Source organism: Euphorbia lathyris, chromosome 3 (assembly GCF_963576675.1).
Source record: "Euphorbia lathyris chromosome 3, ddEupLath1.1, whole genome shotgun sequence".
NCBI classification, from domain to species: Eukaryota; Viridiplantae; Streptophyta; class Magnoliopsida; order Malpighiales; family Euphorbiaceae; genus Euphorbia; species Euphorbia lathyris.
In genome coordinates this window covers 69981431-69995871 of record NC_088912.1, presented here as the reverse complement: position 1 = coordinate 69995871, position 14441 = coordinate 69981431, and the positions used below count along the sequence as shown (strand labels likewise).

Sequence of the window (14441 nt, the reverse complement as noted above, 5' to 3'; positions counted from 1 at the left end):
TTATATAAAAAAACCCATAAGGCAAAACGACGTCATTTTGAGGGGAACCAAAGTTTTGGACTAAATTTTTTTTTATTGGGGATGAAGGGGGGGGGGGGGGGGGGGTGGGGGGCAAATGACCCCTTTGACCCCGTACATCCGCCCCTGCTATGGCAAAACGAGATTGAAGTACTCAAAATGTTCGTTCCACATCTTTGCACGCCGCTTCTTGACATTAGACAAATAATTTTCTTTTCTCTCCGTGAAGTAATGAAATAGTTTTAACAAACGTATCACACTCTAAATGGATATCCTCTGCTCCAGTATCCCATTATGTTGGTTCGGAAACTATAAAAATTGTGTTGTTTTTTTATTAAATGTTATAGTTATTAGTTGTTGATGTTGTTTTTTTTATTAAATATTACATCTATTAGTTGTTCATAGAAACTATAAAAATTACGTTATGTTAATAATTTAAAAAATCATAATAATAATATTTCAAATAAAACATAAGCCATGAGCTTTTTTTAAACAAAATAATACATAATAATAATAATAATAATAATAATAATAATAAGATTAAAAAACATGCATAACAATTACAACTTTAAAAAATTAATCTTAATATAAGTACATAAATTTTCATGGTTTTTTTTTTGCTGGGGAGTCATGTGTGACGTGTACATGACGAGATAATCCATATATTTTGTCATTCTATTATGTTCCGCTTCCTTCTCCTTTATCTTCACTAATTTTTTCAATGATACTGCTTTCCGTTCATTAATCTTTATAAATTCAGTATGCGGCTCATTTTTCTCCTTTCCTTTTATCTTAGCCGCCTTTTGGCCGGTAGAACGCACCTCACGTACTTCACGGTCACTAATGTCTGCGTTGGATGATGACATATATGTCCCTGATTCTGGCACCTTTGTTTTCTTACCACCTTGTGGTTGGTAGACTCTATTCCATTTCGGCTCATCCTGTATCAATCTCCAATAATGTACCAACCGAAAATTTGAGTTATTCTGAGATTTATACATTTGATGTGCATTCTCAAGAATTTGCTCATCAGACCAACCACTATGATGTGCTTGTTGTACTCGTTTATAATATTCATTGAAACATAACACCGTTTGATTCACCTTATTCCAATGGTCTTTGCATTACCTTCCAATTCTCCGTTCCTCAGCTTTGTGGTTGGTGTTGAAGTATTCCACGATTCGGTCCCAAAATTTTACAGAAATTTGGTCATTCCCCACGATTTCATCCTTAAATGTATTAAGTTATCCACTTATCAAAAGTATAATGTCTTTTTTACTCCATTTGAATTTACCTTTTCGGTTTGATTCCTCTTTATTATATATGACCGTATTTTTCAACTCTTAAACATAATGTATAGGTCGGGTTTTAGATGCCGATGTTGTTCCTAGATTCATTTTAATACTAGACTTTTTTTTTTTTATTTAGTTTATAAATATTTGAAGCCATTTGGAGAAAATTATATGGTGGTGAATTTCCATAGTGTGAAGAATGGGACATGTTGTTGGATAACTCAAATGAGGAAATTAGATAAATTTGAGAATAGAAAAATTTTGATTGACTCGAGAATATTGAAAATTCTGACTTTTTGTCTTCTAATTCGCTCAAAGCTTCAGTCTCCGTAATAACAAAGCAACCATCATTTCCCACTATTCGTCGTTAACCTCGCCCATTATAGCAATAATCGAGATCGATTGCTTAGTCGCCGAACCTTATAAATTGTTGACTTGCGTCCTAGGGCCGAGCTCCTTCCTAACTCAAGGTGGATGATATTTTTCCTCCTTTCCTTCATTCATTCACTTATTATTATACATATTTATGATTTTTTATGGATTCATGGAACTCTTTTATGCGATAGTGGTTAAAATTCAATTTTAGTGATGAATCATCGTTTCCGGGTTTCTTTTGTATATGTATATACGGTTGTCAATTGCGAAACTGAATGGTCGGAAGCGAACAATTGATTGCCTTTTATGGCCGGTTTTTAAACTTCTGATTCTATTATCCTTGAAATAAATTAGTTGGTTATCTTATTTCATTAGATCATTATCATTATGATTTAGTGCAATGGAAAAGTTTGAAGTCATAAAAATTGCTTATTGTTTTTCTTCTAGATAATTTGAAACGTGCCTTGCATTGATTCAGTGCAGTTGTTTTGCTTGCCTTTTGAGTTATTCTAACGGTTTATACAAATTCTCTTTAGCAGCGCTAACTCTTACTTTGTGGGATTGTGATGGATACCAATAATTGGAGACCTACTGCTGCTCAAGGCGCTGAACCTTCTGTGGAGACAGGAGGTGATTGGAGAACTCAGTTGCCACCTGATTCACGGCAAAGAATTGTCAATAAGATGTTAGTATTTCATTTCGTTTAAATTCAATAAACTGGGCTTTTCTTTGCTGTCAATTTTGTTATTGCATCAAAAACTTTCATTAGCAGTAACTCTGTTCAAGTTTAGTAATTTATTTGAATGGGAGACATTGGAAATGACATTGTAGTTTGGTTGTATTAGAAATGAGCTGGATGCAACTTTATTTGTTATTCATATTCAAATTCTTTTCCTAAAACAATTGTGAACATCTATTTTTAATTCAACAGCGGAAAATGTGGAGTTTAAGTTTCTGCTGTTGGAATCTGATACCTGCATCACAAAAAGGCCAATGGTGGACTTTTAATCTTCAATTGAGCTTACATGCGCAATCCAAAACGGATTAGAACTTTTCAATTTCAAATTATGATTGTTTTGCCTGTCATCCTTTTTTTCTAACATGACAACTGGTAGTGGTTTGTCATGATTAAAAAAGTATCTATATTTTTTGCTTTAATTTGTATGAGATGACTGCATTACAATTTTATAACTGGAAGGTAAATTTTTTGGTTTACATTATGGAATGATTATCGAAGCTTTTATGTACTAGATAAACCCATAATAATACATTAAACAAAAACTTAAATTTTGCAATTAAGGCTGCAAATTTTTTTCTATGTTAGTGTAAAAGAAGCTTTCAGTTTCTAAAAAAAGCAAAAGCTCCAAAATACAAACTCCAAGACACAGGTGAACAAACAACTCTTACTGTCTGTTACCTCCAGGCAAAATAGGTGAGAAGAAAATGATGTGGTGGACAATGTCATGCATATTTTCCAGTTTATACAATTTTGCTGACATGCAGTCATATCAGAATGTGACTGTAAATGCATTCTTATGCTATCGGCATGTTACCAGTCGAGGTTTTCTGAAGTAGCTGGCTACTAACTTTCCAATGCTTGTAATCTAAATTGAAAAATTAATCGTTTTTCATGCATAGAATGGAGACATTGAAGAGGCATCTTCCATTTTCTGGCCAAGAGGGACTAGAAGAGCTGAAGAAAATTGCTGTACGTTTTGAGGAAAAGATTTATACTGCTGCCATGAGCCAGGTGATAATGGGGATAGGTGATGTGAATATATTTGTTAATTCTCCTATAGGGATAGGTGATGTTTTCTGAACTGTAAAAAATTTGGGTGAGACTTAAGGAGAGAAACACTGGAAACTCTTTTGAAATTCAAAAGTACATTATTGTTTTGTTTTGCCTAACTTTCTTCTTTATTTCATGATCTCTGCTTCAGTCTGATTATCTGCGGAAAATATCTTTGAAGATGCTTACCATGGAGTCTAAGTCTCAAACTTCAATTCCCAATTCTTTACCACCCAACCCATCTGGCAACAACAACAGGCCCCCTGATTCTGGAGGTAATTCCTAGATTGAGAAGAATTATGTGAAATGCTAGTCAAACTGTTAACTTCATCATTTTTCCTTCTTTTCCCTGCACTGATTCTAGTCTCTGTTTGGGAGATGAACTTTTGTAGTGGTACAACTTTTAGAACTCAGGTTGATGGTCAAAATCCACCTCGATACATTAAAAGAATTGTGCTCTGTAACTTTTATATTACTGGAGAATCTAAAGTGGCTGCATATCTTCTATCTTGCTCTCTCTCTCTCTCTATGAAATTTGAAAGTTTAAAATTCGTGAACAGAAAGGCACAAAGGAAATGCAAGACTTAGGGGCTGTTTGATAACCAAATTCAACACTTAAAATCAATTTGTTAAGTGCTTATTAGTTTTCAGCTTGTTTCATAACATAACTTAAAATTTTCAATGAAGTCAAAGATCAATTAATCTTATAAGCATAGTTTTAAAAGGCGATCGCCTCTTTCGGCGAGAGGCGACAGAGGCGATCACCCCACCGCCTTCCATAAGGCGGTTGACCTCACCGACTCAGGCGAGAGGCGATGGCCTCTTGCAGGTAAGGCGTTAAATGAGCCGAGTCAGCATTTTCTTTAAAAAAAATAAAAAAAACCTATTTTATATTAAAACAAAACAGACACAGACAGCCCGACCCCAAAACCCAACTCACTCAACTCCAACGACTCTCTCTGCTTCTCCTCCACCACCGAGCTTTGAAGTATAATCGAGCTTTGAAGAATCGAAAAGGGATTAAGGACACCATTACTTTGAAGGATATTGATGATTGTAACGAGTTGTTGACGGGTAGAATGGAGGGAGAGAATAATAGTGATGATGATGAGCTTGTATTTGAGGATGACGATTTGGGTTGGGATATGGTTGCTAAAGCTAGTGGAGCGGAAGAAGATGTCTACCGTACTAGGGAAAAAGGCAAAAGTGCTACCCCTACCCCAAGTGCTAATGTCACAAAGACATACGTTAGAGGAAACACCTCCTCTTCCCGTCAAAAGCGAATCCTCCTCGAGTTGTTAGAGATGAGGTCCATGATGAAGATGATGATGAGTATCAAGTTGAAGATGAAGAAGAAGAAGAAGAATACAAGGATGATGAAGTGGAAGATCTTGATGGGGATATAGATCTTGATGAGGAGTTGGATTTGGAGGATGAAGATGCTTAATATTATGTTTTTTTGATTTAAGAATTAGCACTTTATTATTAGACTTTTAAGTTATTTTGGTTTACAAGTTTAGAAATTAAACTATCCTTAAGTACTACTAGTTTTTATTGAGTTAATTTTATTTTATTTGATTTTCTAATTTTTTGTCGCCTCACGTGCTAAAGGTCGTCGCCTCGCCTCAAGGCGATATTTTTCCCTTGTCGCCTTGACTCGCCTTTCGCTTTTTAAAACTATGCTTATAAGTCAGAATATTTAATGTTCAACATTAAGAATATTAATATCATAAAATTTTATGTACAAATAATTTCTATACTCTTTAAATATATTTACATGATCACTTTTCATATAGTTTCTTATGAAAATAATATTTATACCTGAAAATACATCAATATCCTAGAATTCAATACTTTATTTCTAATATTTTATCAAACAAATCCACCGTTTAATAGTTTCAGCGTTTATAATGTTCAACACTTTAAATTTAATATTTATTTTTTCAGCATTTAATTTCAATTTTAACAAACATCACCTTAGAGTTAGACACTTAGTTATTTTTCACTAGAGGAATAGTTTCTGATTTTTGAATTCATTGTCCGTTTATTATTTTCTTACATAGTTTCTGTTCTCATCTATCCTGAACAGCGTCTCATAATATGCAGCCTCAAGTTCACAATCAAGGGCAGGCTCTTCCTATGGCAATGTCAGCTAATCAGTCGCAAGCACGTCAACAAATTTTATCACAGAATATCCCAACTAATATGGGATCCACAGGGGTTCAAAGTTCTGCCAGCTTGACATCTTCACTGCCTCCTGTTTCTGGCTTATCACAAACTTCTATCCCTAATGTTGTTGGGCAGAATCCTACCATGCAGAATATTTCTGGAGTTTCACAGAGCTCATCAGGGAATTCAATGGGACAGGGGGTGCCTTCCAATATGTTCGCCAATCCTCAAAGACAAATGCAAGGAAGGCAGCAGGTTGTTCCACAACAGCAGCAACAACAACCACAAAATTCTCAGCAATATCTGTATCAACAACAACTTTTAAAGCAGAAGTTCCATCAGCAAGGAAATCTTCAGCACACACTTGTACAATCTCACATGCAGCAACAACAACAGCAGCAGCAGCAGCAAAACATATTACAGCCAACTTCTCAGCAATCTAGTATGCAAACGTCATCTGTTATGCAACCTTCCATGATTCAATCGGCGAATCTCTCTGGTCTTCAACAGAACCAGCCATCTTCGGCTCAACAATCTGGGAAATCTATGCTTCAACATCCGCAATCAGTCCTTAGACAGCAGCAACAGATGCAACAGGCTGCAAGCGTTCATCAACAGCAACCACCAATGATGCAGCAGTCGCTTTTGCCTACTCAGCAGCAGCAGCAGCTAATGTCCCAACAACCAAATGCTGCAAATATGCAGCAAAATCAGTTAACTGGGCAACAAAACAATGTTGGAGATATGCAGCAACAGCCGAGGCTGCTGGGACAGCAGAATAACCTTCAAAATCTCCAGCAACATCAGCAGCAACAACAGCAGCAGCAGCATTTAATGGCTCAGCAGAATAACCTCTCAAGTCTGCATCAACAGCAATTAGGCTCGCAAAGCAATGTCTCTGGTTTACAACAGCAACAGCAGCTGCTTGGAACCCAACCTGGAAATTCAACCATGCAAACTAATCAGCATTCTTCGCACATGTTGCAACGTCCCAAGGTTCCACTGCAGCAGCAAACACAACAAAATGCATCAAACATGTTGCCAGCTCAAGGGCATCAATCACAGCAACAGCTATCACAACATCAATTGATGTCACAGATGCAATCACAGCCAACCCAGTTGCAACAACAGCTGGGTCTGCAGCAGCAGCCTAATCAAATACAGCGAGATATGCAGCCAGGGCTCCAAGCATCTAGTCAAGTGCCAGGTTCCTTGCTTCAGCAACAGAATGTAATTGATCCACAAAAACAATTATATCAATCACAAAGACCTCTTCCAGAGACGTCATCAAGTATGTTATACATCCTTGCAGTTCTTAGTAATGTGATTATTTGCATTTGAGGTTGTGTCTTACTATGTATTGCACAAATGCCTAAATTTTTATTACTATTTAATAGCTTCACAGTTCAAGTCAAGGTTGTTTGCTATATAACTTTCTGAAAGATTTGTGAAGGATTTAAGGATCATTTGGATAGATGACTTTGAAGAGACAGTATTTGGCTTTGATACTATATAGATGTTCTTGAAATATGCACTTGAGATATAATTCTTAATCCCTTTGTCTTTTCAAATCTTGATCTATCTGAATTGAGCCCAAGTAATCTCTACCTTTTCTCTGTAGCTCCTTGTTCTACCGATCCCATTATTAGCAATGAAGATTAATTGAGCCCCAGTGATCTCTACCTTTTCTCTATAGCCTCTTGTTCTACTGATCCCAATGTTATTAATGAAATGCTATTTTTTTTATTTCTCTCTCTTTCTGTTCGAGTTTCTACTATTCCTTTCAGCAATGACAATTTACCTCCATTGCATATTCAATTTATTATGATGTATCTCATTTTTTTTGTCATAGGACTGAGTGACATAGTTTCCTTCACTTATTCTCAAATCCACCCAGCATGTATTTACCTCAATTGCATATTCAATTAATTATTTCATTGTTCTTATTGTACAATTTCTCATAGCATCACTTGATTCAACTGCACAAACTGGAAACTCAAATGGAGGTGATTGGCAAGAGGAAGTTCACCAAAAGGTAATTTCATTTGCTTATTGTGTGTTGAGAGGAAGTTTATTTGCTACTAGACTTAACCAAAGGATTTTCCTATTAGAGTTTAGATGTGGGAAACTGTTGGTTTAGAAAAAAATATTTAAGATAAGTTTGAAACCATAGTAATCATTCTAATAGGACATATGCCACAATAAAGAACTAGGCTTCAATTGTTTTGCTATATTTTGGTTTGAATCTAAAAACCATCTGGTGCTTTTTTACCCTAAAGCCTGTTTTGTATGCTCTAGCCTCAACATGCGTGCATTGTTATATTTTGATTTTAAGTAGCTCTTTCCTTCAGTTTCTTGTGATTGTTATTAATCTGCATGATTCGCATTTAATTTCATTTACTTCATATGTACTTTGAATCAATTCTAAAGATGAAAGGTACAGAGAAAAGTGCAAGTGAAATAAATAGACAACTTGTTCAAAATTATGTGTAACTGCTGCATTTTTATAGTCAGATTTGTTTTATTGCCATAGTTATTCATTTTCTATAGGCGAAATTTCTTTTAGTATTTGGAAAAGCACGATTCAAAATTCAAATCAGGGAAGACTAGAGACAAGGTTCATTTATATTTTTTAGCTTACAGGAAATTTTTTCTTTTTGGAAGGGTCTTTTATTTTAACATCTATTTTGTCCTTGGGAAAGTAGAATAATGCAAAATAAGTAATTTTGGAAGATGTAAAATGAGCTGTATTCTCAACTAAACTGGTAGATTACTTGAAGATTTCATTCTTTTACATTTTATGACAATAAGCATGCCTTTCTCAACCATTTGGCGATGTTAGGCCCGGTTCTTTGTCACTTAATTTCAGTTCAGTTAAGTAGCATTGTGTTCATTAATTTTCAGTTCAGTTCAGTAATTTATCATTATTTATTATAATTATAATTATTTATTATAATTATTTTATTATTATTATTATTTTATGATTTTTATTTTAGTTATTGCTATTTTTAAAGTCTAATAATATAATTTCAGTTAAGTAGGAGCATTCAGTTGAGTTCAGTTTACTTAATTTCAGTAAAAAATAACAGGGCCTTATTCTTTTCTACAATTTTAGGTCTTATGTCCTCATAGATTCCTTATGCATGCAGATGGAAAACTTTTTTTATTTTGCTGTCTCAACAGAAGAAATGGAGAACTTCAAGAAATTAACTATTATAACTATTAATTTTTTTTTTATTTCTAGATCAAAACAATGAAGGAGATGTATTTGCCTGAACTAAATGAAATGCACCAGAAAATTGCGTCAAAGCTACAGATGGTGAGTTGGCTCTTTCATATTTGTTCTGCCATTCATGTGTTCTTTTATTATCTGTAGAAACTAAAAATCAGTTTTCATTAATTATTTCTGGAAAGATTTGATGCAATTCTTGAATCTTATGACTATATGGTCTTTGTGTTTCCAGCATGATTCTCTTCCACAACCACCCAAATCAGAGCAGCTTGAGAAACTAAAAATATTCAAGACCATGCTAGAGCGCATAATATCATTCTTGCAGGTTTCAAAAAGTAATATTTTGCCTACTTTCAAAGAGAAGTTGGGTTCCTATGAGAAGCAGATCATAAATTTTATAAGTTCAAATAAACTTAGGAAGTCTGTTCCTCCACTGCAACAAGGACAGCTTGGCCAGCCTCACATGCAGCAACCACAATCTCAGGTTTCTCAGGTGCAGTCCAATGAAAATCAGATGAATCCACAAATTCAGTCAATGAACATGCAAGGGTCTGTACCAAATATGCAGCAGAACAATATGGCGGTCATGCAACATACTTCTCTGTCTTCTTTATCTGGTGTTTCGACATCACAGCAGACCTTGATTAATTCACTGCAGCCAACTTCCAGTTTAGATTCAGGCCAAGGAACTCTGCAACAGAATAGCGTGAGTGCTCCTCAACAAGGCAACCTTACCAATTTCTCATCGCAGAGTGGTGTGAATATGCTTCAACCAAATATTCCTCTTCAGTCAAATCCTAATATGCTTCAACACCAGCATCTGAAACAACAGCAAGAACAGATGATGCAGTCTCAACAATTCAAACAGCGCCAGATGCAGCAACAGTTATTGAAGCAGCAGATGTTGCAACAACAGCAGCAACAACAGCAGCAGCAGTTCAACCAGCAAGCAAAGCAGCAATTACCTGCACAGATGCAGGCGCATCAAATGCAACAGGGGTATCAGATGAATGATATCAATGAGCTTAAGCTCAGACAGGGGATGGGGGTTAAGCCAGGTGTCTTTCAGCAACATATCTCAGGAGGTCAGCGCACTCCTTACACCCATCAACAGATGAAATCAGCAGCATCCTTTCCTATATCTTCACCTCAATTGCTTCAGGCTGCGTCTCCACAATTGTCCCAAAACTCTTCTCCACAGATTGATCAACAAAATTTACTATCATCTCTAACCAAAGCCGGAACACCATTGCAGTCTGCAAACTCTCCTTTCATTGTCCCGTCTCCTTCGACTCCATTAGCTCCATCCCCCATGCCAGGAGATTCTGAGAAACCTGTATCCGGGTTGTCCTCGCTCTCTAATGCTGGGAACATAGGACAGCAACAAGCAACTGTTGCTCAACCACCTGCTCCATCCCTTGCCATTGGTACTCCTGGGATATCTGCGTCACCTTTGCTTGCGGAGTTTACTGTTTCTGATGGTGGCGGTCATGGTAATGGTATTGGTACAATAGCTTCTGGCAAGTCAAGTGTGACAGAGCAACCTCTAGAGCGCTTGATTAAAGCGGTTAGTCATGCCCCTTTCATCTTCTTGTTACTCATCAATTCCACGAAATCCAGTTTGAAATTTGTTTTGGCTGATATGCTTATGCCTTAATTGGGATTCTCAGGTTAAGTCTATGTCCTCTCAAGCATTGAGTGCCTCTGTCAGTGACATCGGCTCTGTTGTCAGCATGATTGACAGAATTGCTGGGTCAGCCCCAGGTAATGGATCTAGAGCTGCAGTTGGTGAGGATTTGGTAGCAATGACAAACTGTCGTCTTCAAGCCAGAAATGTTATCACTCAAGATGGAATGACTGGGACAAGGAAAATGAAGCGTTATACCAGTGCTATGCCCTTGAATGTTGTATCATCAGCAGGCAGTGTGAGTGACAGCTTTAAGTTCAGTGGTCCAGATACTTCTGATTTGGAGTCAACAGCAACATCAAGTGTAAAGAGGCCTCGACTTGAGGTATTAATACGTTTTTACTCCCTGTAACTGTTTTAAATATTCTGGATTCTCATGAGATGACGTTCAACTCTATATAATATATAACTAGTAGTTTCTTTTCCACATGTTGGGTTTTAGAAGGATATCCTAAAATTATGGATTATCTGCCATCATCCTTGTTGTATTGCGATAGGTGTTTCATGTATGAGTACCAGAACAGTGAATTTTGGAGGAAGATGCTACAATATTTGATGGATAATTTAAGATTTTTTTTTTTTTTTTTTTTTTGTGCTATTAGGAAAAGAAAAACGGCCAAAAAAATCGTGGTGCAAGAAAATTTTTAATTGGTTTCATTCATTGTGATTCACTGGCATATTGTTTATACTCATATTTGCTTGGATATTTCATTTTAGCTTGAATGGCTTCTTGCAGGCTAATCATGCCCTGTTGGAAGAGATACGTGAAATAAATCTTCGGCTCATAGACACAGTGGTTGATGTTAGTGAGGAAGATGTTGATCCAACTACAGCTGCAGCAGCTGCGGAAGGGGGTGATGGAACCATTGTCAAGTGCTCTTTCATTGCCGTAGCTCTAAGTCCAAACTTAAAATCACAGTATGCTTCAGCGCAAATGGTAAGCTGTCAGACCTAATGTGAAGTAATATGCTACCTGATTCGGTATTTATATGTGCTTTGCTATTTTGCAGTCACCAATTCAGCCCCTTAGGTTACTCGTGCCCACAAATTATCCTAGTTGCTCTCCAATACTACTAGACAAGTTGCCCGTTGAAATCAGGTAATGGAACAAGGTTTTTTTTTAGTTCATCCCTTTATACATCGGCTCCTTTTCTCATGTGCTGATAGTTTAATATGTCATGGATCTCTCTCTCTCTCTCTCTCTCTCCGAGCACAGCATTCTCGGCACTTCCAATTTTTCCTGCCCTCTTTTACTTTTCCACCATTCTCAGTTTTTTATTTTCTTAAATCTTCCCTTGTTTTGAGGAAAAGGCTTTTCGAGAGAAGGAAATATGATATAGCAGAAGTTGCAACAATCGATGCTTTGCAATTTGCATATATGGTTTGGAAGGGGATTTCTAAAGGACCGATTTGGATGAATGGAAGAGAAAGAGAGAGATGTTCTTAAAAAAAGATAATATTTTTCATGGTGGATGTTTCATTTTGATAAAACATAATCTCGGAACCCTAGATTTAACCTAGGCATTCAAATGGAATAATAAGTGTCTAGTTTTTGAGCTTTTCATTCTTTATCAGTTCCAAGTTGAGTCTTAGAATTGTGCTTTAAGATGTGGAAAAATAATAACATGACAGAAGTTCGGCAAAGAGTAGAGGATTTTTGAATAATTTTCAGGAATAAAATTAGAAACGAGTCAACTCTCAATCGACTTGGTATCAAACCTCTCAAGGCACGCCATAAAAGCATAATTAATTAATTTATATATTTATATATTTTTACTGCAGCATTATTGGACATGTAGAAGTAGAACAAAGTTGTAAACAAAAATCTGTCATTTTGTTTATCCGTGCGAACTAACTTGACTCACACTTGAACAGTAAGGAATATGAAGATCTGTCAGTAAAGGCCAAGTCAAGGTTTGGCATCTCTCTCCGAACCCTTTCCCAACCCATGTCACTTGGGGAGATAGCAAGGACGTGGGATGTTTGTGCCCGTGCAGTTATTTCGGAGCATGCACAACAGAGTGGTGGTGGCAGCTTCAGCTCAAAATATGGAACTTGGGAAAATTGCTTGAGTGCAGCATGATCATTTTTGAAGCTAAAGAGTTTCTAACAAGCCTCTCCATGCATCAGGTCAATCAAAGCAGTTTTCTGCAGATTGACAAGCATTCTAAAGGAGGGATACACATATTTTCTCTGCCTTTAGGAAGGGTGTTGTGTAATTTGATGTTTTATATTAGTTATGTCCATGTGAAGTTATGAGGTCTAATCTTCCGTGGTGTACAGTTACTGAATACATTATGTATTATTTATGTACTGTTTTTTTTTTTTTTTGTGCTTAGTGCTTAGTAGGGAAGAAGACTTGTATTTCCATCACTGTATATGCATTAATATAACCACTTTGCTCTGGAATTCTCACCATCTTCCTTTTTGTATTTCCTTCCAAGGTTTATTTATTTTAAATACATCTATGGTCTCGGTGCATACAGTCAGATTGTCTAACTGATATATTACCCTATATTGTACATCAGTTAGGTAATACCATATATTGTATGTCTTGTTGTTAACATAAAATTACACTGGTGGAGCTGTTCCTCTTAAATTGTCTTGGAACAAATTGAACATGCTCATAATATTAAAGTCATTGTTGGATTCAACAATACTGAAATATGCGTGTTATATCTAAAGATCTATTGAAGCGATTGCTTCAAGCATAATTGTTGGATGTTCATAATCTCTTCAAGTGTATTGCGCTTTCGACGCAACTAGACAACTCTTTCAAGCCCAATCCATACAATCAAGACTGCCAAGCATATGAGAGATTCCATGATGTACCTCGTGCATCTGAATCAAACATTGTACATCGGCAATATTAGGCTTTCCCATATACAAATGCCTATACACCTAGATAACAGGACGATAAGAAATTTTGACACATTCTAATATCGTGGACTTATTAATTTTTATGTATTCATCGAAAGTATCAACAAGGGATCCATATACAAGTATGCGAAGAGTCGCAACAGCTTCATGATTGCATCTTACACATTTCCTCTGTCGAGGTTCAGAAGTTTGGGCGGCTTGTTCTTGTTCAAGAAGATAGAGATCAAAGTTCATCATTCTCTTGGATCATTTGGATCATCCTATGGTAAGATGGAGATATGGAGATTATGAAGTTGTTTTGCTTGTGTAAATGTTGAGGTTGAATTCCTTTGAAGACTGAGGTTATTTGATGATATATATGGGATAACGTGCAAAAATACTTATTCGTTTACACCTAGGAGCAATTTTATCCCCAACGTCTAAAATTGTGCAATTGTATTAAGGGTTAATTACAAAAATGGGTCAAATGGGAAGCCCATTTATATATTGGGTATTGCTCTATACCGCACCCAAATTCCCTATCACCGCCCCCATTGGACAATTTTGCCCTTGCCATAAAAATTTTGTCAAAATTGAGAAATTTTTTTTTTGAGAAAATTTAAAATTTAGCCTAAACGGATGCGGCATCCGCTCCCGCCATAGGTCGGGCGATATGCCGCATCCGTTCCCGCCATGGGTCGGACGGTATGCGGCATCCGTTCAGCCATGGGTCGGGTGGTACGCCGCATCCGTTCCCGCCATGGGTCGGGTGGTATGACGCATCCGTTTAGGCCAAATTTTGAAATATACAAAATCGTAAACTTTTTAGTGACGAAAAATACTAAATCATTCAATTTTTTATGACGAAAAATTAAAAATTCTCCTATTTTTTGTGACGAAAAATACAAAATCGTCATGAAAAATATGTATTATTTTCATGAGTTCTTTGATAAAAAAATATAAATCTTAATGTTTCCGACTCGTAATCATCCATTTTCGAGGTTCGGATTGTCACATATC

At 36.4% G+C, this 14441-nt stretch overlaps 1 protein-coding gene across 2 annotated transcripts; it reads left to right on the top strand.

Annotated features, from left to right (window-relative positions):
- Positions 1-1594: 1594 nt before the first annotated feature.
- On the top strand, positions 1595-12980 carry LOC136222097 (mediator of RNA polymerase II transcription subunit 15a-like). 2 transcript variants are annotated; one of them, XM_066009573.1, is made up of 12 exons: positions 1595-1780; positions 2225-2370; positions 3324-3435; positions 3626-3749; positions 5564-6934; positions 7608-7678; positions 8888-8962; positions 9108-10442; positions 10546-10887; positions 11299-11499; positions 11573-11661; positions 12438-12980. In XM_066009573.1, the coding sequence occupies exons 2-12, from the start codon at positions 2252-2254 to the stop codon at positions 12643-12645; spliced, it is 4047 nt and encodes a 1348-aa protein (XP_065865645.1). In that variant the 5' UTR covers positions 1595-1780; positions 2225-2251; the 3' UTR covers positions 12646-12980. The 2 variants fall into 2 exon arrangements, with proteins under 2 accessions (XP_065865645.1, XP_065865646.1); XM_066009574.1 differs by having other exon boundaries at positions 2222-2370.
- Positions 12981-14441: the final 1461 nt, after the last annotated feature.